The 27222-nt window shown below is 37.2% G+C and overlaps 1 protein-coding gene across 1 annotated transcript in view; it reads right to left on the reverse strand.

The window, feature by feature from the left end:
* LOC136861115 (meiosis-specific nuclear structural protein 1) overlaps positions 1-27222 on the reverse strand; it is a 162240-nt gene that overhangs the window by 85237 nt on the left and 49781 nt on the right. Inside the window, exon 4 of the mRNA XM_068228024.1 lies at positions 9309-9432. Within this exon, the coding sequence (XP_068084125.1) occupies positions 9309-9432 (124 nt within the window). The remainder of the gene's footprint in view (positions 1-9308; positions 9433-27222) is intronic.

The raw sequence follows: 27222 nt of genomic DNA on the forward strand, positions 1-27222 counted from the left end.
TGTCAGTTATTATGCATAAAAAAGAATATATAGAAAAAACCGAAGCATTTTTTTCAGATAATACTTTCACAAAAATTAAAAAAGATCCGACTAACTCTGTCCAAAGAAAACTAAAACAAATACTTAAAAACATTAATTTCATCCTTAATGAGAACGAAATATCAAACCTAATTAATATGAATCCAAGACTACCAGCAGCAAGGGCTTTGCCTAAGATACATAAACCTGACACACCCATTAGACCAATTATTAACTTTAGAAATAGCCCCACCTACAAAACCTCTAAATTTATCAATAGCTTCCTAAAGAAGTACTATACTTTCCAAAGCAGAACCACAATCAATAACTCAATAGAATTTTGTAAAATTATCAAGAACACAAAATTAAAATCATCTTTCACCTTGAACTCTTTCGACGTCACTAATATGTATTCTACGATCCCCACGAAAGAAACTCTAAATATAATTAAGAACAACTTAAAGACACACAGAAAACTTAGTAACCATGAAATAGAAGAATTTATGTTACTCCTAGAATTCACACTTAACAATAATTATTTTTCCTTCAATAACACAGTATACCAACAAAGTGGTCTTCCTATGGGATCTCCAGCGTCAGGTATCCTTGCTGAAATATACATGGATCACTTAGAAAAACATAAAATTTTAAATGATGAAAAAGGCATCATTATCTGGCTAAGGTTTGTCGATGACATCTTCGCAATTATAGATGAACAAATCAATAGTAGCACCAATTTATTAGACCAAATCAACAGTTTAGACCCTTTCATAAAATTTACATTAGAAACCGAGAACAATAAAAAACTAAATTTCCTTGATTTAACAATCGAAAGGAAAGAAGAAAAGTTGGCCTTTACAATCTTTAGAAAACCGACTCAAACTATAAATACCATACGAAAAGATTCATACCATCCTGAGGCACATAAAAGGAGTTCCTTTTTAAGCATGTTAAACAGAGCCTTCAACATTCCCTTATCTAAAAACGACCTCCAAAAAGAAATTAATCTCATTTATAAAATAGCGATAAGCAACGGATACACAAAACACTACATAGATAGATTAGTGAATAAAATGAAGAATAAACCTCAAACGCAGCTAGTAAAAGAACATAAAAAGAAGAACTTCGCCACCTTTACTTATAATAACGGGAATATTTACCAGATTACTAACATTTTTAAGAAATTTAATTTCAATATTGCTTTCCGCACCAATAACAACAATCAACGGTTAATTTTCAATCACCAAAGCATTGCAAGTAATAACAAATATTTAAATTCCGGGATATATAGGCTTAAATGCTCAAATTGTGCCACTTCTTATATCGGACAAACAGGCCGTAATTTCTCAGTAAGATATCAAGAACATATTAATGCCGAAAAACACAGGAAGTACTCGGCCATGAGTCTTCACATGACCGAATATAAACACAATTTTACATCGATAGAAAGGGACTTAACCATTCTACGAACGCTAAACAAAGGTAAATTAATGAATATCCTCGAAAATATCTATATTGAAATTGATCAGAAGCGAAATCCCAACCAGAATGTTAACGAAATTACGGAAAACATAAATATATTATTAGAAGAGGCTACCAATTTAGACTCATCCAGAAAACCATCAAAAAGAATCCCAACAAACAACCAACACACCTCCTTCCGAACAGCTCCACCTTACATAATTGTCCCCCTACCTTTCCGTCCGTTTCCCCTAGCCTATCACAACACCACTCCTCAGTAAGCTCCACCCTACACAACACTTCACCCGCTCTCCTCACGTCACTTACCTCTCCCTCCAATACTCCCCGCCCACCGCAAGCACCTCACACACGTACACAGGACTCAGTCAGTTAACAACACGGCGTAAGGGAGGACGTTAAATACGACAAGATTGTCTTTAAGGTAATCAACTCTATTATCCTTCTTTCTCGCGAACATACATTTTTAACAAGGTTTTCTCCTCAAAATATTTTCTATTTCACTTCTCCTTTTCTCGTTTCAGACACATTTCAATAATCCTACCAAACTCAACTTCAACTACGGTTATTTTATCAAGATTTCCCCCGATAAATTACTATAAGAAAATCCTGTATTCTTCAATTTATCTTCAAGATCGACAAAATGTACACGCCTCCAACATGAAGAGCCTTATCGCTGTTTTTAATTCGCCGTTTGAAAGCTGACTTGTTGTATTTTTAACCAACATGAATGAACTTTATCTCATCATCATTATCATATGTTTTAATTTTCGAGCCATTTATCATATCTTTTAGCTTATGTATCATCTTAACATCAATGTATTTTAATTGTCTTGCCATTTTACCAATTTTAGCTGAAGATGTTCCATAATCGGAACGAAACATGTACTAGAGGTTATATGGATTATATTATGTAATTAATAAGTCTATTATATAGAAATTGATAAGTATTGGAAGGTGGGAACTTACTCATAACTTAACCTTAGTTGTGTTGAGCCAATACGGAATAAACATGAGATTTATAAGCTGTATTATTTTATTACACTGAACTTCTGTTCTTGGACTTGCTTCCTGTGTTTCAATGATTCTGCCGAGAGAACAAAGCAAGTGAATGACCATCGACATCCACTCCATGGTCACAAAGCTGCAAGGTCTTGCCTCAGATCCTGCAAGAGCTTCCCTGCTATGACTCTGCCACTGGAGGAAACAACCAGACAGCTTGTCTTAACAAATGGAGGAGCTCACTGCCCACAGACATGTTACCAAAGAAGAACTAGATCTTGGCACTGACCTACCTTATCCTGTATGGAGATCCCTCAACCGCTTGATAATGGGCGTCCCTCGATGCAAGACCAACCTGAAGAAATGGAGGATCCTTCCATCAGACACAGGCACCTTGTGTGAATGTGGTGCTGAACAAAACCCAAGCCACCTACTCATCTGTCCCCTCCTGGACAATCCATGCATTTTATAAGATGTTTTTAGAGGAAACAACAAGGCCATTGAAGATGCAGTTTTTTGGAAATGTTGACCGGACATGGAAATGAATGAATGAATGAATGAATGAATGAATGAATGAATGAATGAATGAATGAATAAATGATTCTTGCATTGATATTGTACTTCATTTTCATAGGCCTTACTTCATTTTCATAGGCCTATTATAATACGTTTGATATTATTGCTTCAGTGTTCATACTGAGAGTTGTATTTATACCTTTCAAAAGTAATAACAATACATTCTGTAATTATTTGTGGGTTCTATATGGAAGTTGGCATTCAAAACACCAAAGTTAACTCAATTTGATGTATCAAGGAGACTTCTGCAATAATAACAAAAGTAATTTTTCATAATCTATGAATTGCATTTTGTATTTTCATACACTGGGAGAAGTGTAAAACATACATCGACATTTTCCATCACCTCAACAGTCTTTTCCTTCTCCTGTAAATTTTAGAAACTGTCAGAAGACCCCTTTTAGCATCAAGCAATTCATATGATAAACAGGATACTTCTTCATACACTTGTAATCCATATTTCTTCAGATACTCAGCAACTGTACTTCTGACCCTGTGATATCTATTGTTCCAAGAACATGAGGGAGGATTTCATTCTTACTGCAATGACAGCAATGGACTTCTTGACTCTTACCAGGGTCACTGCAGACTGGAATGACATAATTCCACTGTGACGAGGAAAGGCCTTGATTTCTGTCAGTCAAAAAAATTTGAATCTCCTCTTCCACGGTGTGGTAAATGTTTCCACATCTCAAACTGTTGATCTCATAACATTTTCCGTAGTCTTCAACATTAGATTGTTCTTCTCATAGTACGCCAAAATGTATTAAACATGCCTGAATTTCTTCTTGGAAGTTACTTGTTGGACTTAGTAGTGGATCACAAGTAGAGCTAAGCAGATTATAGATGTTGATGTGTTGAAGAAAGGCCTTTCCCACAATGCTTTCATAATTCCCAAACCATGAACTTTCCTAGAGAAGTATCTGTGTCTGGACTATATGCTGGGAGACCTATTATTTCCTAAGAGGCTTGAAGCCTGAAGGATGTTGGTACTGTTCAGAGGGAGCCTCCTAGATATATGAAAGCAACTTCTTCCTTTCTCAAAAAGTACACAATTCCTCTAGCAGGCCAAACATCTCTCCTAAACAAAACTAATGGCTGTAATTGCAATGATGATAAGCATTAGCTTGCTATTCATATCATATACTTAAAAATTTGGCAAAACTGTTTTTTAAAAATCCTTTATGTATGTATGTATGTATGTATTGTACCATTACGTTACATTAGCGGCCGTAAATGTCATGGAAACAGTGGACAAATATGGCGTACAATAGCTTCAGGCAATGTGCAAATGCACAGAGTAGAGATATAGTAAATCGATATCGACCGGTCGCAAAGAAAAGAGTCTCAAGATTAAATAATGATGGACCATAAAAAAATTTGAATGGAACCGATTCTTGACTACCTTGAAAAAAGTTACGAGTTGAAAAGGATCAGCACAACCTACTGAAGGAGAAGAAAAAGATTAGCGCAACGTTAAATATTAAAGTAATAATATACAGACATCATTGAAGACTTTATCTACAAAATATCGGCAGGAAAAACGAAGATTTGAAGGAGAATATTTATTATTGCAACAGCCAAATTCAGTAGCAAAAAGAGACTACAGCCGAGTCAAACATTGCCGAAATTAATATTATAGCGGCAAATTTATGCTAAGGAAGGCATAATTTATTGTTTCCAAGTGGGGAACAATATCTGTTTAAGCTAAAGAATTAACAAAAAGTAGGCTGAGTTAAAGAAATTATCAGATTAAGAAAGATATTTACGACCAATACGAGAATCACAAGGCAATTAATACGTATTGAATAACCTACTGGTCACCAGTGAAATATGCATTCTACCATGTTGTTTTATCATTTCATGAGAACTGGTGACAAGATGGAGTCAGCTTAAACAGATGGAATTGATCGCTCAAGATGAAAATAGTTCAAGCCAAGATTCCCAGCTGGAGCCGCAGATGACGTAATCTTTGGACTGCAAGGGCTGCCTGTTCCAAGATGTCCTAGACCAGGAGAAATCCAGCAGCAAAATCCCGTTACGAGATAAGTATTATGAGTTGCATCGTATTGAATTTGAAATTAGTAGATGAAAAATATTTCGTATGTGTGCAGGAGTGCTAGAAGTAAGAGATTTTGTGCCAATGAACGGATACTAGAGTATAAATGCCAATTATTAACCGATGATATGTGCCAATTTCTGCAGTATAACTATGGTGCTTATGAGATAATTTTAGGTTAATGGAAACAAGATCAGATTGAGCACATGTGCATGTGTAGTGCTAATCTATACGAGCAGACCGTGAAACGTTAAACCAGTTGTGGTTGTAGAAAATGCATGCGATACGAGAAGTAACCTAATATTTGAGGTCAATATGAGTTGCAGTCATGGCCAGTACGATAATTGTATTGTAAGGAAATGTTGAAATATTACGGAGTTGCAGTGTGTGAAAGAATATTCAGGCTATTAAGTATTTCTACCGTAACACAGAGGTTATTTAAATGGAGTTAAATGAATATGTTTTTTAAATATGGAGGTATATATATAAAGGAAATGGAATATTAATGTGGCAAGATGTAGTTAGAATGAGGAGATATGTTTTCTGTTCGTTGCATGAGTAAGGGATAGCTGATTGAATTGCGAATTCCTGTGTTACATATAATATTTATATTAGGATTAGTACTGCAAGTGAAGGATTCAGGCCATGTTAAGTTGAGTGTATGACTTGAGCCAAACATAATATGTTTCGTAGTGACTTTCAAGCTGAAGGTATTGATAGGTTACTTGTTTGTTATACGTTACGTAATATAAATATACAAGAATAAAATGGAATCTCGCATATATATATATATTTGAAGTTCAGCGCGTCAACACTAATATGAAGAACGGTTTTCTTTGACAAAATCTTGGCACAGCGAAGAGATATTTGAGAATAAGTAAATATATTGGCATATGATTAGGAATTCGTGGCACGATTTTCGCAGGTTAGACTGACTTACTATTATATCTATGGCACTCTGTAGTAAGGATATTTGGTTTATTATGTACATATAATGGTGTACAGTTTTAATTTATTCAATTTTGGCTATGATAGGAATGTTAATAACTGCATTGGTGTTTTTGAACCCAGATTTAAACAACGTAATGCTTATCTCGTGACGTGATGAGTCAGAAGTGAGAATCCAAACAAGTATCCAAATAAATTCAGACAAATAGACCGAAAAGAAAGATGAAAACCCAAATAATGCCCCAAAGACAATCCCAAACAGTAATAACAGGAAGATATTCCACTCCCCCTTGATGAATAAAGTTTTGGTCCCTACCTTTTCCCATAAATCAACTTGAATACTGAAAATATGATATATTATTGAAGGTTAACATAAATGTAAACAAATATAATGGTAATTTAAAGATTTTCAACTATGTTTATCTCAGAAGTCAAGAATTTAAAAATGATCTTTGTAACTTCGTATGATTTTCTTTTCTTTATTGCCGATAGATGCATTGATATTCCACTTTATAATATATTAGCATGCTAATAAACTAGATATAGTATTAATATTGCGTTTCTATTCCTAAAGTAACTTATAGTACGCTGTAATAAGATAATATATGGATCAATTGAATTTGTTTATGCCAAATACTAAGCGTTGATCAGGCAATTTCCTAAATGTATGGAGACTGAATCACTGGTTGAGCGTATAGCTACTCTTCAACGGAATCTACGACTTGTCTAGAGTATATGGGAATACAATGAAAGTAATTTACCCTGAGAAACGAATATGCACCATATTGTTATTGCTCGTGTTCATACATGATATCCCAGTTTTCATGTAAATTATCCGTAAATGATATAATACAGAGTCTAGGTATGATTCTTTACCCGATGTTGTGAATTTCGTAGCCGGAGCAATGTTTAAACAGGTGTATATTTAATTAATGCTCCAATGCGGCGTAATAGAGGAACTCACCGCGGGAACATTAATAAACCAAACGGTGCAGTATGTATGTATGTATGTATGTATGTATGTATGTATGTATGTATGTATGTATGTATGTATGTATGTATGTATGTATGTATGTATGTATGTATGTATGTATGTATACTGCCCTCTAGAACAAGTGTAACACTTGATATTTTAAAAATAATTTCAATTTAAGGTAGCAACATTTATTTTCAAAACATTATTACAGAATAAAAGAAATAATATTTCCATACCTATTCCAAAGAAAACAATGGTCAAAACATTTCAATTAAAGAAGATGCATTTTCTAAATTAAAAGAAGCAGAAGTTAACACATTTGCTGGTTACCAAAATTATTGATTTAAATGATGCAAGTTTTAAAAAATGTACTGGGAAACTTGTTGGATGTTGATTATGTGATCAACAGGAGGTATTGCCAATTCTGGCTGCAATTACCACTACGAGTATTCTGGGCATGCTCCTGATTAAGAACCGGATATCCTCTTATGGTACATTCTCCAATCCTTCTTGCACCGTCACCTTTAGTTCAATCACACTGTTGAAACCTCGATGCCAAAGGCAATGACCAATCATGTCCCACACATGCTCAATAGGAATGAGGTCTGAACTCCAGGCCAGCCAGTCCAGAGTGAGAATGTTTACCTCCCGAAGAAACTCTGTGACATTCTCAGCAGCATAGGGTCTTGCATTATCGTGCCTAAGCAAATTTTCATCGAAAGCGAATGTAAATGGCATTTTACAGATGAAAACTTTATTGAATAGGAGGATGTAATAAATGTTTATATTACTGCAAACATTAACCGTCAATACGGAATGAAGTTTATAACCTGTAATTCAAATAGCATTATGTGATTAATGAGAAAATCTTCAACGTACCTGAGGAAGCCGTTTTCAATGAATAAAAGATCGGTATGGTTACTGGAAATTATGCTACCCCACACCATCACAGAACTTCCTTTAAACGGTATAATCTCAGTAAAGGTACACAGCGGCAAAGCGTTCTCCTGCCCTTCTCCATACCCCTTCTCTTCTGTCAGGTGACCTCAGGTTGAATCTGGACTCATTACTGAAGAGTACGTGACCCCACTGATCCTCAGTCCAATGTTCATGCGTCTGTGTGAAATTAAGATGGTCTCTCCACTGTTGTGGCAGAAGTACCGAAGTACACTTAGAACACTAGAAAATACCTGTAATACCACTTATAATTGTCCAGTTTTTAATTTACTAAATTCCAGATATAATTGGTATTTCTCAGAAGTACCAGTCCTTTGGCTGGTTCCCTAAAGGCTAAATTCACCTCAAGGAGCCTCCTTTGACTGTGTTCTCACTTACAGCTATTGGATGAACTACTATTCCAAGCCTCAACCACTGTAAGATGTAGGTTCCTCAATATTTGAGGGCCTTAAAAAGCAATCTTGCAAGGCAGAAATTCACCTAGAACAGCCTGAATCAGATTTCTGTGGTACATATGATGATTCTGAAAACATTTCGCAGCCTGATGAATGCTTGTATGAGATGTATTCAAACCTCTGCTATGCAGCGGAAGATTCAGCCATCCTTCACCTATGCAACTGCCTTCACCGAGTCCAAGGACCTGAGGCATGTTGATGAGTTGTTGATGGCTCAGAAATCCCTCAGGTAATGATCAGATACTGGTCAATCAGCACCAAAGATACAAAAGTGACTACTGTACAATAATAGTTTCCATAATTGGCGTAAAATTAATCAGAAATGTGCGGGAGCACTCACCATTGTCTGAATGGGTTAAAATATTGCATTAAAAAGCCTTCTGTTGTTATTTGTTGTTGATTCTCCTTCAGTAATGTTCACAGAACTTTAGCCAATCAATACATACAGTTAAGGTATGGTAATCGTATTCAATCTGGAATATTTAAGTGAGCTTGCTACCAAAATACCAAATAATAGGCCTGTTTTGGAGGGCAGTATATGAATGAATGAATGTATGTATGTATGTATGTATGTATGTATGTATGTATGTATGTATGTATGTATGTATGTATGTATGTATGTATGTATGTATGTATGTATGTATGTATGTATGTATGTATGTATGTATGTATGTATGTTAAAAAAATTACAGTACTTCTCTAGAATATAAACTATATAGCTGCATTTTGCACATCCATTCACCTGCATTTTGTACATGAACTTCAATTCACACTTCTCTGAAAATATCTTACAGTTAAAACAACTTACACCGTAACATTATTTCTATATGCTTCTTACCTTTTCTTCAATTCTAGCAGCCTCCTTCTCGGCCAGTTGAGCACTGAGTTCTTTGGCAATGTAAGCACGGCGAAGCTTCGTTTCAAGTTCTCTCAGTTCCAAACATGTTTCTCGCAACTTTTGTCTAAACAAGATCAGTTTTATTAGTAAGGAATTAAAAAGATGCATTACAATATTTTTGTTAAATAAGTAAATATTTCTAATAAATCTGAATACCAAAATATGGTGAAATGTTTTCTTGCAGGTTAATACTACAATATAATATTAGAAATCACAGTAAGAATATACAGGTTAAAAAAAAAAGGGCTTTACATACCACAGAAATAAATAATGATACTGACACTGAGTACTGAATTTTCATAACACCAACAGAGTTACTGGTAATGTGGTACAGTATGACTAAAAAGTGAACTCAGGAACTCTTCTTTATCCAAATATTAGGCTACTATAACTATTTAGCTCGGCCAGTTCAAGCAATTTTGTGGGCCTTCCATAGGTTCATCTCAGGTCAACCTAATCTGTCTACTCACAGTATGGGATGTTTGCATAACAACATAATTTTCCACAGATAATTTAATTTCAACTAATTTTTGCATTCATGTAGTATAGTGGTTCTTTTTTTTTTTTTTTGGTACTGATTTCCTCAGTCAAATAGAATACAAACATACACCGACCAGCAAAAATGTGGAACTTTTAAATTAAAAATGAAGCGGGCATATGAGCCGCCTAAAGCCCTGCAAGCTCACCAACAGAATCCTCACAGTGACAAGCAGGGGAATGGCTTCCAAGACCAAGTGGATCACCTCAGTAAAATAAGACCTAGAGGAACTACAGATCCCATTAAAGACCACAGAGAACTGATCTCGGTACCGACAGGCCATCCTACAGGGAGTCTTCCCACAGTCCCCCACAAGCAAAAATAGTACAGGGACCACCAGACCTAAGTGGACGGATAGAAGGAAGCAGGCACACAGCCAGAAAATGAAAGTGTACTGGGCCAAGAAAAAACAGAAGACCTTAGCTAAGAGTTAAGACGAGTCCTGTGGTCCCTAGTAAGCCAAAACGAACCCAAAAAAAATGAAGCCATTCTTTTTCAGTGTCGACACAGTTAATATAACTTATATTTGCATTTAATAATAATAATAATAATAATAATAATAATAATAATAATAATAATAATAATAATAGTTGCTTTATGTCACAAGTGAACTATGTAGTGCAAGTGGAAAGTGTTTTTGAAGACTTTATTTGTAAAGTATAATATAATGCTTTATTTGTAATGACCTAACCTGTACTGTGTAATATTTGTAACATATGTAATTGTAAATAGTAGATTTCTATTCTGTACTTACTGGAAGTATCTAGAAAATTGTTGAACAGGGTGTGTGCCTTTTGTGGGTTATGTTTTCTAGAAGGAATTTTCTTACTATTCTGGAAATGGAAGATTCCCGAACGTATGTCTTCAAGAATGTTAGTAAAGTTCGCGACGGGAGTAGGAATTGTGATTGGTGAACCTAAGAGGGGATGGGCGGACTCATACATTCTGATTGGCTACTCCAAGCCAGAGTTTTCCTATATATAGTAAGCGAGGCAGCGATCGTGATTATACGGTCTTGTCTTGGCCTGATCTGCCTTTAGTCTGTGTTGGTCCACGTCATGTGCAACGCCTCGCTTCCGAAATGGCGCATCCTCGGGTAAGCACTCTTAAATTCCGTTCCTGATAAAATTTCCGTAATGTTCCGCTTTGCTTTTCATATAGGAGTCTGCCCTAACCTAACCTAGATTCGCCAAATTAATTATTTAGGACGCCCTAGCTTTTCAGCTAGGCTTGCCTGTTTGTTTTCGAGGCTTCCTCTTTTCTTATTTCACAAAATATGTAGATTGTAAGTTAATATATTTACCTTGGGCTTTGCCTCTGGTAGTTCTGTATCACTTGAGGTACGCTAGATTTTGGAGAACCTGTTCACTTCACTGTAAATTGCATTGTACGACTGCATTGGTAACTAGATGTATAGTTGATTTGAAATTTGAATTTATACTGCTACCAAGGTACTACCAAAGAACCTCTAAATTATGTATATCACAGAACTTATAGTTCATAAGTCGGGATTGTATTTGGAATGTATTTGTAATATTCTTTTGTAAATAATATTTTTCAAATCTAAGGATCACGGCTATTTATTTTGGAATCCGGAATCTAAGCCATGTCCATGCCTTTGGGAGGTTCCCAGCCTTTTCCACCTTCCCGGTTTGTTGTCCAGTAGTTGGCCGTACTGATATTTACATACATGTTGTTGTTGGAGATCCGCGTAATACCAGCTAATGTTTTTCTGAGTGTGTAGTGTTCTCTGATATTGTGTAGTTGCTCTTACCTTCCCCCTTTATTGTGTTTGCGCCTTGTTTTGTGTAACCACTGTAGTTAAGGTTACACTTTACGTCACACCGACACAGACAAGTCTTATGACGACGATGAGTCAGGGAAGGGCTAGGAGTGGGAAGGAAGCGGCCGTGGCCTTAAGTAAGGTAAAGCCCCAGCATTTGCCTGGTGTGAAAATGGGAAACCACGGAAAACCATTTTCAGGGCTGCCGACAGTGGGGTTCGAACCTACTATCTCCGGAATACTGGATACTGGCCGCACTTAAGCGACTGCAGCTATCGAGCTCGGTATATTTGCATTTGACAGACTGAAAAGTTTATAACACTTAGACCACTAGAAAATAACTGTAATATCACCTATCATTGTCCATTTCTTAAATTTACAAAATTCTAGGTATTTTTTTCTTTTTTACAAATTCCACTTATAATTGTTCATTTTTCAAAAACAAAAAAGCCATAAGGTCACAAGATATGGATGGGATGGAAAAAGTGAATCTCTTAAGGTAATCGCCCACTACACCGCGCCGCGCAGCGCAGCCGAGAAGAAATGTCCATGGTCTGCTTCTTGTGAAATGAAATGGCTTAACGCCCACTGCAGGGAGCCGCGCCGCGCCGTGCGGAACAAGCTTGTGGAATTTCCGCACCAGAAGCCCCCAGGTTTCTGGAACGGAACTTTTTCCTTTCGGCGCGCTTGTATGGGCGAGGGTAGAAGGAAGGAATAACGGAAAGAATGTGGTTTCGTGGCGTTTCGGCAGTCTTCGTGAGTCCTCGACTAGTGCCAGCACGCTCGTACCTTCACGCGGTTAGTGGTATTGTGCACTGTATGCCTTTCTCGGCGAAAGGTGATATTATTTTCTCGCTCTACACACGGCTTTTTTACTTGCTAGTTGCTTCACGTTGCACCGACACAGATAGGTCTTATGACGACGATGGGAGAGAAAAGGACTAGGAGTGGGAAGGAAGCGGCCGTGGCCTTAATTACGGTGCAGCCCCAGCATTTGCCTGGTGTGAAAATGGGAAACCACGGAAAACCATTTTCAGGGCTGCCGACAGTGGGGTTCGAACCTACTATCTCCCGAACACTAGATACTGGCCGCACTTAAGCGACTGCAGCTATCGAACTCGGTACACACGGCTTAACTAGGTTCAATAGTTCATAGAATTTTTCTTGGGACATACGAAAGCAGTGGGAAAATTTACTTCGGTCCTTTAGTAGAACAGGAAATAAATGGTGAAACTCTCCGTACGTTTCCCTTTTCTCATAAATGTTGTGGACCCAAACTCTTCTTTCGCGTTTTTCTTCTTCCTCATTTGCGAATATCACAACCGCAAATAATAAGTCCTCCTCGGAACTGGAACTCATATTTCTGTGTGAGCTGCACTTCCCCAACTGGAGAGAGGTGAGGTGTGCTGTATGGGCGAAGTCTCGGAAAATGGCCCGTGGAATGTTCCACAAGCTTGTTCCGCGCGGCACGGCGCGGTGCGGTTCCCTGTAGTGGGCGATTACCTTTATAGATTACTTTTTGATCGAGAAACAACTACAAAATAGACTGTCAGATGTAAAAGTGATTCCTAGTGTCTCCCTGGAATGTGATCATAGACTCCTCATCGGATACTTAAAGTTTAACAAGTTAAAAGAAGTAAGAACCACACGGGTAAAGAAACTCAAGACCTGGAAGCTGAAGGACAATGATAGAATAATAGAGTTCCAAGAAAACATCAAAACAGTGATACCAAAGACAGATGAAAGAACAGCTGACGAGGAATGGAAGGATCTGAAAGAAAATCTAGTAATGATAACTGAGAAGGTTTGTGGACGAACCAGTGGCACAAGAAGATGGAAGGAAACTCCATGGTGGAATGACAGAACAAGAACTGCTGTCATGAACAAGAACAACATGTTCAGAAAATATTTCAAGAACCAGACTGATCATAATAAGGAACTATACAGGGTTGCTAAAAAACAAGCAAACAAAGTTGTTACAGAAGAACGAGAGAAGTGGTTGAACAAGTGGAGTGATGAATTGAAACAGGATGTTGGTAATAAGAAAATGTTATATGGGATGATGAAAAATAGAAAAAGAGATAAAGAACACTCCAAATACCTAAGAGATGATAATGAAAATCTGATCACTGAAGATGAGAAGACCAAAGAGACTTGGAGGACTTACTTTGATGAATTGCTAAATGTTAATTGCATGCAGCCTGCACAAAAAGACAGTACCGGTATTACCTCCTGCAAGTCTGCCTCTGACAATAGGTTAGAATTAACATGGAATGATGTAGATTTGTAGAATATGCCTGGAAATACATCAAAACTGGAAAATCAGTAGGGGCTGATGAAATTAATGGAGAAATGATCAAGGCAATGGGCATTTCTGGAAAACATTGGATCTACAGACTCTTTCGTAAGATCTGGAAAGAAGGGGACATACCAGTCGATTGGAAAACAGGCATCATAATTCCAACCTTCAAGAAAGGAGACAGAAAGAAATGTTCCAACTATAGAGGCATCACTTTAACATCTCAAGTTGGTAAACTTTATGAAAGAATTATAGAGCGTAAAAGCAGACCCCTTATTGAAGAGAACCTCTCCGAAGAACAGTACGGATTCAGGAAGGGGAGATCAACAACTGATTTAATCTTTACAGTCCGTCAGTTAATGAAAAAATACTATGAACACAACCGAGATTTGTGGTTAGCCTTTCTGGATATCACGAAAGCATTTGATGCAGTGAATAGAGAGAAGGTGTGGGAAGCACTGAAGAAAATTGGAATACAGGATGACATGATACACCGGATCAAGAATTTGTATGAAGACACCCGAAGTAAAGTCAAAACACCTGTAGGAATGACTGAAACCTTTGATATAAAATCTGGGTTAAGACAGGGTGGTGTTCTGTCTCCTCTTCTTTTCATCACTGTGACGAACGAGATTCAGAGAAAAGTTCACCAAACCATTGAAGATAAGAAAATGAAAGTTATATTGTTCGCAGATGATATATGCTTGTGGGGAGACTCTAAAGAAGATCTTCAAGGACAAATAATCTCCTGGGCAGAATCTGCTAAAGAATATAGACTCATCTTCAGCCAAGAGAAAAGTGAGGTTATGGTCATGAAGAGATACGGGCAACCAATGGGACACATTGAAATGGAGGGGAAACAGCTACAGATGAACCATCAATTCAAATATCTTTGAAGTGTTATCTCTGATACTGGTTCTATAGATAAGGAAATTTCCCACAGAATTCAGGCAGGTAGCAACTTTTACAAAATAGTTAAAGACATAATATGGAACAAAAAAATACCAACAAAATGTAAGAGAGTCAAATATGAAACTTATTACATACCAATCCTGACCTATGGTTGCAAAACATGGGCCATGAGAAACAAAGATGTTAGTAGAATCCAGGCAGCAGAAATGAAATTTGTCTGTAGCATGATCGGCAAAACACGGAGGGACAGAGTCCGTAATGAGGAAATCCGCAAGCAGGCTCAAGTTGTAAGACTGCAGGACAAAATAACAGTGCAGCAACTGAGATGCTATGGACATATGCGACGCATGGGTGATAACAGATTACCAAAATTCTCTCTCAACATTGGGTCGTGTAGGATTAATTCTGTATGCATCTTTTCTTCCGAACACTGCAGTGCTGCATTGGATATTTCTTGTTCCTATCTTTACTAGGTCGTACTTGGTTGTCATTTTTCACATTGTCAGTAACGCTGCTTTCGGTATAAACCTCATTGTTGTCAGAAATATCTTGTGCTTCATTGCCGCACCAGTCCTCAGTGTTTGTGTAGTTCTTCTCAGTGGTTTCCATACTGGTATTAGGAATTTCATTCCCTGGTCTGTATTCAACTTGGTCATTATGGGAATTCTAAACAGTACAAAAGAAACTTAATGGATGATAATAAAACACTACTCTATATTCAGACACTTCGTTTAGCATTGAATAAATACACCCATCATTTTAAAATTAGAATTACACACTATGTTATTTCACTGTCACGAATGAACAGTTTGGAACGAAAATGGATTCTATGCTGCGAGAAAACTAGGCACGCAAATTCAGTCGTTAATGTTGAGGAGATAGCATTTATATCAGGAATAAGCCGGGAATTAGTATCGAGAAGGCGGTGAAAAAGAATGAAGGATATGGGATTATTATAAGACTATTATTGCAAAAACTCCAGAAAGAAATCACTTCAAGCTACACGGAACGATGACACTGCTACGTGAAGAAGAAGATATTGTGAGTAACAAGCCCAAGTCGAAAGGAATCTGGAACTATATTAAGAAAAGAGCGCAAGATTATATATGTAGTGCATCGAATTATATAATAAATAAACCAAGAAGCTGAGACGACTTATTGGGAAACGTTACGTAACAGACTACGTCACGAAACGCCGAGCAAGAGCAGCAGAAATTCTTTAAAATCGCTGCCAAGAAATAAATAAAACTATGGGAATTAAAAGCAATATATAGAAACCTACATCAGATTATTCAATTGAGAATTCAGTAGACATATTAGTAATCTGGAAGATAGTAGCTGGATTCAATTTAAAGAAGCATTCTTTTAACATATTTATGAGTAATTAGAAGGCTTTGAACATACTAAGATGACGAAACTGACTATATATGTCTATATTTTTGTCTTAACTGCGCAAGAGATGTCCAGCATCATGCACTAAGAAGACCAAGCTGACTGTCCGGTGATGATGACCCGAGGTGACGGAGAAGGAGGGATGACCTGCACATATGTTCCCAGAGGCCGGCAGAATGTAGCAGCCATACCTAACCAGATGTACATCCAGACACAACCTCCATGGAATGAACGAAAGAAAAGAAAACTCTATTAATATTTTTGGCAGTAAGTAAATTAATTTTTTTTTTTTTTTTTTGAAAAGTGCCATTTTCTGATTGTGTTGAATATGAAACTGTGAAGTGTTAACATTAATTTAGCTCAAGAAGAGTTAATTTATATGTGAAATTGCGTACATATAACGACGTAGGAGGATAATAGGTAGTCATCTAACTAAAAATAGCAATTATTTGGCTGGGATGTATTAGATCAATGGTAACCTAATTATGTGTTCCTAATGTTATCTCTCATAAATAAGAGGTTAATTTGATTGAATTGTGAGTAGTATACCGATATTGTGGTTAATGTTATTATTAAGTTAGGATGTTATATTACAAAATGAAGGTAATACAGTGCAATGTACAGGTTATACTTGGATTATAAGAAGACATAAGAATAATACCGTGAATCCAAAGAGAATTGAGAAGGAAATGGGAATATTTAAGTGGGTAAATGCTATTGATGAATTCATATGCGTCAAGTTAAGATATATATATAAGGGTTATTGAAATGGAGGAAGAGATATGATGCGAAGATATGAAACAGATGTTCTGTATGTGAAGAATAATTGTATAATAAGAAGAGTAATGATGGTGATGGTTAGTATTTCATTGAGAGAGAAGAAATAGATTTATTTGAATGGTTATATTGAGTTAGCTGACGCGATTTAAGGTTAAGAAGGCATGTATTTAATTCCATGGTATATATTAATCCTTCGGTATTTCACATCCGACATTAAATATGATCCATACAGCTTACATACGAGTATGTCAAATAGGCACTGGTAGATCATCCAAATGAATCCATAGAGGGAAGGTTGAGCAGAATTAGCCAGCATTAACCCGAATTCTTGACCACAATCATGATTCTTGTAATAAAGAGAGAGAGAATGCTTACTTACTCATTTCAATAATGTTATTGAAGAGGTTACCCATAACTAAATGATGAAGATACTGGTTGTAAAAGTCTTCTTAGATGACAGACCACATATTTTTCAGAAACAATGTTGAATAAGGCATTGAAGGTCATTGGTTACACGTTAATATGTAATACGTGATATGAGTGATTGGCACTTAACTTGAATTTTGGAATTTAATTTTTATTTAAGGTAAATAATGTCCACATGAAGTATTTAGTAATGGCAATTTTTGATTATTTTAAAATGAAATGTTGTTGAATGACTTATCATTTATCTTTTTTTCCTTGTAATTCTGAGCATGAGAGCTACTGAAACTGAAATCCTCGAGAGATAAATAAGAAGATTTGTGTTTTTCTTATATCAAGGATTAATAGTGATGATGTACAGTATGAATATAAAATATTGATAATTAAATGCAGGAAAATAGGCTGATAACTTACTGATAGATCTGCAATATGTTATGATTTTTTTTTTTTTTTAAGATTTTGGGAATTGTTATGTATTCAAGCAAACAAAATGATAAACTGGAACGTGATTTTAATTTAATGTGATGCAATATCATGAATCATCTCATGGTTATTTTTCTACTTTCACAATGTAAATAGTCAACATTTATTCTGTCTCAAAGATCTTTTTAATTTTTAATTTAGTAAATCATATTAGACAAACTTATCCACTCTTTTTATGATATTTTAGAATAAGTATATACTTGTAGACATTCATAGATTAAGCATTATTTAATCTTATGAAGTGTTAAGAATTGATTTGCGAGATGGAGATGTCCACCAAACTGATTTCTACGAGTTCACCCAACGTCCTCTACTCTCGGGACCTACGACTTCTAAAGCGTACGATGTTGATCGTTGATCTTGAATTGAGCTAGTCAGGATTTCTTTGCGACCCGGCCTGGACGTGGGAACGGCGCAACACAAATGTTTTGAAGTATGGTACATATACGCATCTCCAACAAATTCGGTGACACAGGCACAAAGTTGTATACTTTACGAGGCTCTAGATTTGTATATACAGCCCTATGAGATGACTTCCAATCTCACCTTCAGCACCTGTATTCACACCACATAATCCCACCATAGAAATGTCGTGCTTACTACTTGTAAGAGGCACTACATAATTATTTGGATTCTAGAACAGTAACAAAATTATCAAAATATGATCATTATTTTGTGAGTTTCATTAAGATTCTAATACTGATGATTATCAATATTACTGACACCTAAACAATAATATGTCTACAGAAATGGCCCTGCAATCATTATTCTGATCTGGAATTCACTGATTTGGCACATATTACTTAGCATAACATGTTAAAAGCACCAGTGAAGCCTTTGCAGTTACTTCAAATAAATATATCGATACAGAAATTTGTTTTCATTGCAGTAATGATAACTGAATGGTTTGTGGAAGAACCAGTGGCACAAGAAGATGGAAGGAAATTCCATGGTGAAATGACAGAACAAGAACTGCTGTCCTGAACAAGAACAAAATGTTTAGAAAATATTTCAAGGAGCAGACTGACCATAATAAGGAACTACACAGGATTGTTAAAAAACAAGCACAACAAGTTGTTAAGAAGAACAAGAGAAGTGGTTGAACAAGTGGAGTGATGAACTGAAAGAGGATGTTAATGGTAATAAGAAAATGTTATATGGGATGATGAAAAATAGAAAAAGAGATAAAGAACACTCCAAATACGTAAGAGATGATAATGCAAATCTAATCACTGAAGATGGTAAGATCAAAGAGACTTGGAGGACTTACTTTGATGAATTGCTAAATGTGAATTGCATGCAGCCTACACAAAAAAAAAAGTACTATCTCATTCCATGTTAAGTCTAAACAGTTGTAAGACTGCAGGATAGAATAACATCGCAGCAACTGAGATGGTATGGACATATGCGACGCATAGGACATAACAGATTACCAAAATAAATGTATGATCTAAAACTTTAAGACAAAAGGCCAAGACGGCGATCAAGACTCAGGTACAAGCACATGGTGAAGGTTGACATTGAGCAGCGAGGACATACTTTGGAAAGCATCAAAGAAGGAGAGAAGTTCAGAGACCAGAACTGGTGGAGAAGCCTCGTTCGCCAACCCCTTGTTTAAGGTGGAACAACGGGGAATATGTATGTATGTATGTATGTATGTATGTATGTATGTATGTATGTATGTATGTATGTATGTATGTATGTATTGTACCCGTTCAAATGGTATTTTATTGTATTTAGAGAAGTTGGTTCAATTCTCGTAATGTAACACGGGTCTACGCGCGAGCGAGCACCAGCTGATTGGAAATTCTAAGTTCCCAAGGAGGGAATCAGATATTTTTCCACCAATAGAACATGTCAAAAGACAGATCAGATGTAAGGCTTTTCAGGCGTTTGCTCTATTAACCAGCGTTTCATCTTAGGTCTGACACTAGACTCATCAGAGTGGGATGGTGACACATCCCACTCTGATGAGTCCAGAATGGGATGTGTCACCATACCACTCTGATGAGTCCAGAATGGGGTGTGTCACCATCCCACTCTGATGAGTCTAGTGTCAGACCTAAGACAAAACGCTAGTTAATAGAGCAAACGCCTGAAAAGCCTTACACCAGCTGATTACCATGCCATTCCGCTGCGGACGAGAGGAAACTGTGTCAGGCAGTGAAGGTCATCGTACATCACAGGGTTTACATCACATAGGGAGAGCCGGAGGCAAAAGGGGAGTGAGATTCCAGAAAGATCAGCTCCAAATTTGGAATAACAAATCAAGTCACGGAATAGCTGACGACCAACGAGAATTAGTGAACCTGTTCTATAGTCATAGAATCATTCTGGAAAGAAGAGGAACAGTGTGGTTTTAGTAAGGCTGAAAGAAAGACAGAGTACGATGGTCACTGCTAAAGCCGTTGAAGGAACTAACTGACTATGAGATAGTACTGCATGACGATTATGATATTCGAGTGTGCTAATTTAATTTTCTGTTTAGACGGATCAGCCTAGTGCGAGATATCATTGCTGCACATTTGCCTGGGTGGAAGTTTCCAAACCACGGACAGTCAGTACATGACGTCACGTCAAATTTTGCCGCAGAAATTTATGGAATGTTCTATTAGGAATTACAAGGGAAAATTATCATTGAAATGGAACCTTCGAGAATAAACCTGGCCGAGAGACATTATTTTCAACAGTGATATTGTGGATTATTCGAGACTCCGACAACTCAACGAAGTGCTGTAAACTGATAAATGAGGTCAAGATTTGAAGCTCTCTGTAGGGTTGAACCACAGTGTACATCACTGCGCCAGTTAAGGCAAACTGTTAGTCTACAACGAGTGTAGATCAAATTTTAATAATAAATTTTAGTTTCAGCAACATTAACGAAGGTGAGTCGTCGTCATGGACCGACCAAGAAGGAAATCCTGGGGAACTCTAAAACACCGCTGGAGTGATTCTATACTATTTGACTGCAGAGGAATCCTGATGTGTTAAGCCGACGTGTGTGAGCCAGCATGATGAATTTGTTCATCTACAACCCGCCCTAATCCGGAGGAGGAACCTACATCCACGCCTATATTCAAGACGCCGGAGATTTACATTGGAACCATAAGTACTCTCATCACATTTTCTTCTCTTTTGGTAGATTGCTAGTTGGATTGTATTCTCATATAATGAAACGTAGAGATTAGTTAGAGATGTAGTATTTCAGTTCTGGTGATGGTAGAGTAGTCATTGATCCATTGATTTAATTTTGTACATTTCTTGGAATATTGCTGTGTCGACTGATTGATAACCCCAGTTGTTAGTGAATTTCACGAGGTTACGTGTAATTAAGGTCTTCGAAACGAAGTACAGGGGAATGAAGGAGGATAATAATAATAATAATAATAATAATAATAATAATAATAATAATAATAATAATAATAATAATGTGCGACTTCATTAAAATTATGACTATAATAATAAATTATCAGATTATGATAAAGCAATAATTAAATTGAAGCTTTAGTAATGGAAAAACTTGTGAAATAAGTCTGACCTTAGAAGGAAAAGTAAATGAAATGAAATGGCGTATGGCTTTTAGTGCCGGGAGTGTCGAAGGACAAGTTCGGCTCGCCAGATGTAGATCTTTCAATTTGACTCCCATAAAAGACCTGCATGTTGTGATGAGGATGAAATGATGATGAAGACGACACATACACCCAGCCCTCGTGCCAGCAAAATTAACCAATTATGGTTAAAATTCCCGATCCTGCCGGGAATCGAACCCAGGACCCCTGTGAACAAAGGCCAGCATGCTAACCATTTCGCCGTGGAGCCGGACAGAAGGGAAGTTGATAGCTGTGGACAGTAAGCAGCTCATCGAGATGATGCGTTTAGGAGTAATAATCAGGGATAAAATAATAATGAGTCGGAACAATTTAAACTTCTTGTTGAGAGTTAAATGTGAGTGACGACTGCAATAATAAAATTTTATGATACTAGACAACATGATGACCGCTAGGGTACATGTCAGTCGTAAGAATATGGAGATTTATGGTGTTACGGTTAATTATTCAGGGAATAATAATAAACTTTCGCTCAACAACTTATATTGTGTAAAGTAATGACTCAATTATTTGGGTTTTTCCTTTCCCTGAGGTTATGAGTGCATTCTTTGATGTATCCCTAACTGATGGTGGTGGTGATTGTTTCTTCTATATTTTTTATTCATCCTATTTTGGTCATTCACCACAGGTCATGGTGATTCATTGCTATTATCTGCAAATAATGCGAGGGTCTTCAACCTAATTCTGAAGGGAGATATAATAATGAAATAATAATAATAATAATAATAATAATAATAATAATAATAATAATAATAATAATAATAATAATAATAATAATAATAATACCCTGTGGGGATTTACCGGTTACCTCCATTGGGCGCGTCCCATTGGAATTGGGGAAGCTCGCTGGCTCTGCCGCCAGCAGAGTCAGAGGGTAGTAGGGAAATAAAATATCACCGTGAAAAAAAAAAAAAAAAAAAAAAACTGGTCCCTTGCCAGGGTAACGGCAAAGACTGGTAAATGACCAGAAGCCAGAAAACATCTTGAGGCAACCTCTAGGGCTAACAACCCTAGTTGTAAAAGGATGGGTACCCGTCCAAAGCAAAGTCAAGTCAAAAAGCATGATGGCACAACATTTCAAGAAACCTACCCCAGGGGGTAAATCTTCAGATAAATCCCTCGTCGTGAACGCCACGGCGCATGAGTCTCGTTCGGATTCTGGGGGAGACTCGACATCATGCAAGAGACGAGTCGGAGCGTCTCGGTGTACCCCGAAGAGTCAAAAACTCAGGGCAAAATCTAAAACCTTTCTAGCAACTTTCAACATACATTCACTTACACAAACCGGCAAGCTGAAAACCCTCACCAAAGCTCTTCACGAAAATCAGATATCCATAATGGCCCTACAGGAAACAAGGTACCCAGATGAAGAGATTTTTGAATCCGAAGGCTACCGATTTTTCAAGAGCAAAGCGCAAAGAGGAATCCTCAATGGAGCTGTGATGCTTGGAACTGTGTTTGCTGTTAGAACCAACATCCTTAAATCGGTTGCAAATTTCGAACCTGTGAATGACAGATGGTCTATACTCACAATTAAATGCGCGAACAAAACCTACGCCCTAGTTAACGCACATGTTCCTACAAACGATAAGAACAAGTCTGATCCAGACGAAGTTGATAATTTCTGGGACCTACTGGATGAAAAATTAAACAAAATCCCCAAACACCATGTCAAGCTTCTTTTGGCTGACTTCAATGCCCAACTAGGTCGTGAGCAGAAGTACAAGAAAGTTATAGGAAATTATCCTGCTCACAAAAGAACCAATCCCAACAGCAAAAGACTGGTGTCCATTTGCAAAAATCACAACCTGCAGGTCATGTCGACCCACTTTCGCCATCTACCCAGACTTGGCATTCTCCCGTCCAAGCTCTTGGAGAGTTCCAAATTGATCATGTTGCAATCTCCAGGAGAAACAGCCCTGAGATTATGAATGTCACGGTAAAGAAAGGCATCAATGTGGCCTCAGATCATTATATGTCGCTTATCAAATTCAAACCAATTCCCGCAAACACAAGGAAGACAACCAAACAGATCAGACGCTTCGACAATGATAAACTTCGGCAAAGGGTCGAGGAGTTCCAGGAGAAGGTTAGACCAAATGACTGTGACTTTAACAACGCGAAAAGTCTCCTTGTTGAGGCCGCCAAAGACGTTGCAGAAATCAAGAGAAGCAAAAATCATGCCTGGTGGAATGGTACCTGCGAATCAGTCCTCCAAGAAAGACTCAATGCGTGGAAACAGTACTACTCTACGAAATCAGAAAATTATTGGGAAACCTACAAAACTCAACGTGCCCAAGCAGTTAGGGTGTTCAGAACTGAGAAACATAAATATGAAAAATCTCTCATTGAAAAGATAGAACAAAACTTTAGGAAGAATGAAAGCAGAGAGTACTACAGAGCCTTCAAACGCAAACTCACTGGCTATAAACCACCATCTCTATGCTTTGAGCGAAAAGACGGCACACTGGCGACGTCAAATGAAGAAAATTGCAGTATTCTGGCAGATTACTTCAAGAATTTACTTAATTGCTCTAAACCACAAAGCGCCATTGAGACCAAGGAACCCTTACTCAGGTACTCAGATTCCAGACCACCCGACAGAGATGAAATCAAGCGCCACATTGCCCGTCTCAAAAATAACAAAGCGCCGGGGGAAGACTCAGTAGTAGCAGAACTATGGAAATATGCCCCAGAGGAATCACTTGATATCTTGCATAAGCAAATAGAAGAAATTTGGAACAAGGAGACCCTACCCGAAGATTGGAAAATAGCTTTGATCCATCCATTACACAAAAAAGGCAGCATGAAGAACATCAACAACTACAGAGGAATATCTTTGCTACCCGTGACTTACAAAATTCTATCACTTGCCATCCTGGAGCGTTTGGAAGTACAAGTCGAACATCAAATAGGTGAATACCAAGGAGGGTTCAGAAAAGGTCGCTCAACAGCTGAACAGATCCAAAATCTCAAAACGATCATCAGAAATTGTACACTAAGGTCCAAGCAGTATGTGTCTGTCTTTGTGGACTTTAAGAAAGCGTACGACTCCATTGACCGGGAAGTCCGGCTAAACATCTTAAATGAATTTGGAGTTGATTTGAAACTGCTGGCATTAATTAGAGCCACCCTGACCGATACAAAATCCAAGGTGAAGTTCCACGGATGTCTCTCGCATTCCTTTGACATCAAAACAGGAGTCCGACAAGGTGATGGGCTATCCCCGATATTCTTCAACTGTGTTCTTGAAAAGATCATCAGAACCTGGCGGGTGAGATTAAAGGAAACCAACTACAGTCCATTGAGAGTAGGAACCAAATCCAAGAGGATCGCAACAGACTGCTTAGCATTTGCCGATGATATTGCTGTTCTCTCAAACAACATAGAAACCGCTAGAGCTCAAGTTGAAATTTTAAAGGAAATTGCCAAACAAACTGGTTTGCAGATATCGTTTGAGAAAACAGAAGTAATGACTAACATCAAAGAGGCTCCACCAAAACTCCATACAAAATACGGGGACATCACCCGAGTAGACAAATTCAAATACCTGGGTGAGATCATCATGAAAAATGGACTGGACAAGGAAACACTTCAGGAGAGAGTACGCAAACTGAAAATAGCCTACCAAAAGTCCCGCACAATCTACAACAAAAAAATGCCTTTCCCAAAACACCAAGATATGTCACTATGAAACAGTTCTGAAACCAGTAGTTCTATATGCAGCCGAAACCCTGTCTCTAATTGCCAACAAAGGACTCCTTGAAGAACTGGAGAAAAGAGAACGCAAAATTATGAGAGGAATCTTGAGATCAAAGTACAGAAATGGAATCCATCAAATGAGATCCAACAAGGAAGTCTACAGCAAAATAGAGAAAATTACCAACACAATCAGAAAAAGACGGGCACGATTTTATGGTCATCTGAAAAGAATGGACGGAAGAAAGTTAACTAAAGAAATCTTTAAAGTTTTTGATTCAAACCCCAAAACCACAATTCCCTGGTTTAGAAATACCAAAGGAGACCTGCAAATGCTACATATCTCAGCTGAAGACGCCCTTAACAGAGATCTCTTCCGCAAGAAAATATTGACGAACAGGCTAAACCGAGATAAGCAACCGAAGAGAAGACACGGTGCCCCTTGGACAGAGGAGTGTAAGCAGGCCCACTCACAAAGAATGAGGGAAATTTGGGCTCTAAATAAGGCCAAGTTCAGTGTCAAATGCAACAAGACTTAACGTGGTCCTTGATGGCCCCAGCGAATAATAATAATAATAATAATAATAATAATAATAATAATAATAATAATAATAATAATAATAATAATAATAATAATAATAATAATAACCTTGATACTATGATATAATCTGCTGACAAATAATTGGGGGAGATTGTGTAATTGTGTAACAGCTTATCCATGTGTTTCAACAAGTGTTAATTATTTTGGTGATTTCTTCATGTGGTTTATTGTCATATGGAGTTTTAGTTTACGCTGGTTGCGCGTTTGGCTATGTGATACTCTGGTATCAGCCCACAGTAAATTAGTAAGTGAAAAATCGTTTAAAATTGTCAATAAAAGAATACAGTCGAACGTAATCTGTGAAGGAGGGGAAACGTGCCAAAGAATTTCCAAATTAAATGTTAAATGAATTTTCCAATGAAATTGTAAAGAATTTTCCATGTAAGTGTTGAAAGGATTTTCTTACGATAATGTTCAAAGATTTTTTCCAAGTATTTTGTAATCGAATTTTCTAAGTATTGTAAAAGAATTTTAGAAATGGAAATATTGCAGAATTCTCCAAAAATTGGTAAAGGAAATTTCCAGAAAATTTAATCAAATGATTTTCCAAAAAGTCATGGTGAATTTGTGAATAAATTGATGGGGATTTGCCTAGAATTTACATGAAGGGGCAGTAAAATTGGTAAAGAATTTATCCCTCAAGGGAATATTGTATAATTTAGTGATCTAATGTAGCACTATTGGTCATAACGACATTGTCGCTAACATTATGATTGGTCCAATGTTACAGTTCCATAAATAGAGGATTTGACTTGAAGCATGATTTTGGATGGTGTTTAAATGAAGACGGGTCGAATCAAAATGGAACCCATAAGCATGCTGTGTACATATATTCACGTTACTGATCAGAAGCAGTCAATTTGAGTTGTATTTGTGTAAATCGATTTTTTTCTTTTTCTCATCGGCAGGTCCAGACTGTTGTTTATGTAATAAAGGTTATTGTTATTTTGTTCTGATTCTTTTTTTTCATGCTATGTCAGCTATCCAGTCACCTATAGCCCTGCAAATAAATTTTTTTCAGAAGGTCTGTGCCGAAACAGTAAAGTTGGCCCTGCGAACATTCCATCCACCCTTTGGGACTCTCGCTCCGCCGAGTGAGCGACCCCGGAAAAGGGGACATACGACTTCGGTAGTGCCCAACTTCCAGGGATATACCAAAAACCTCATTGCTTAGGCATTGATCTTTTTGGTAAGTCATTTTCAGGGCTTTTTCTTTTAAGAATTACGATCTTGCTGCTTAGGCGATCACTATCGTGGTGCAAAGGCAAGAAGATTGTGATTTTCATTTAATTCACAGGTGACGATTGGATGGATAGAGATACCAAGTTTGGTGATG

This window comes from Anabrus simplex, chromosome 1 (genome assembly GCF_040414725.1).
Source record: "Anabrus simplex isolate iqAnaSimp1 chromosome 1, ASM4041472v1, whole genome shotgun sequence".
Classification (NCBI taxonomy): domain Eukaryota; kingdom Metazoa; phylum Arthropoda; class Insecta; order Orthoptera; family Tettigoniidae; genus Anabrus; species Anabrus simplex.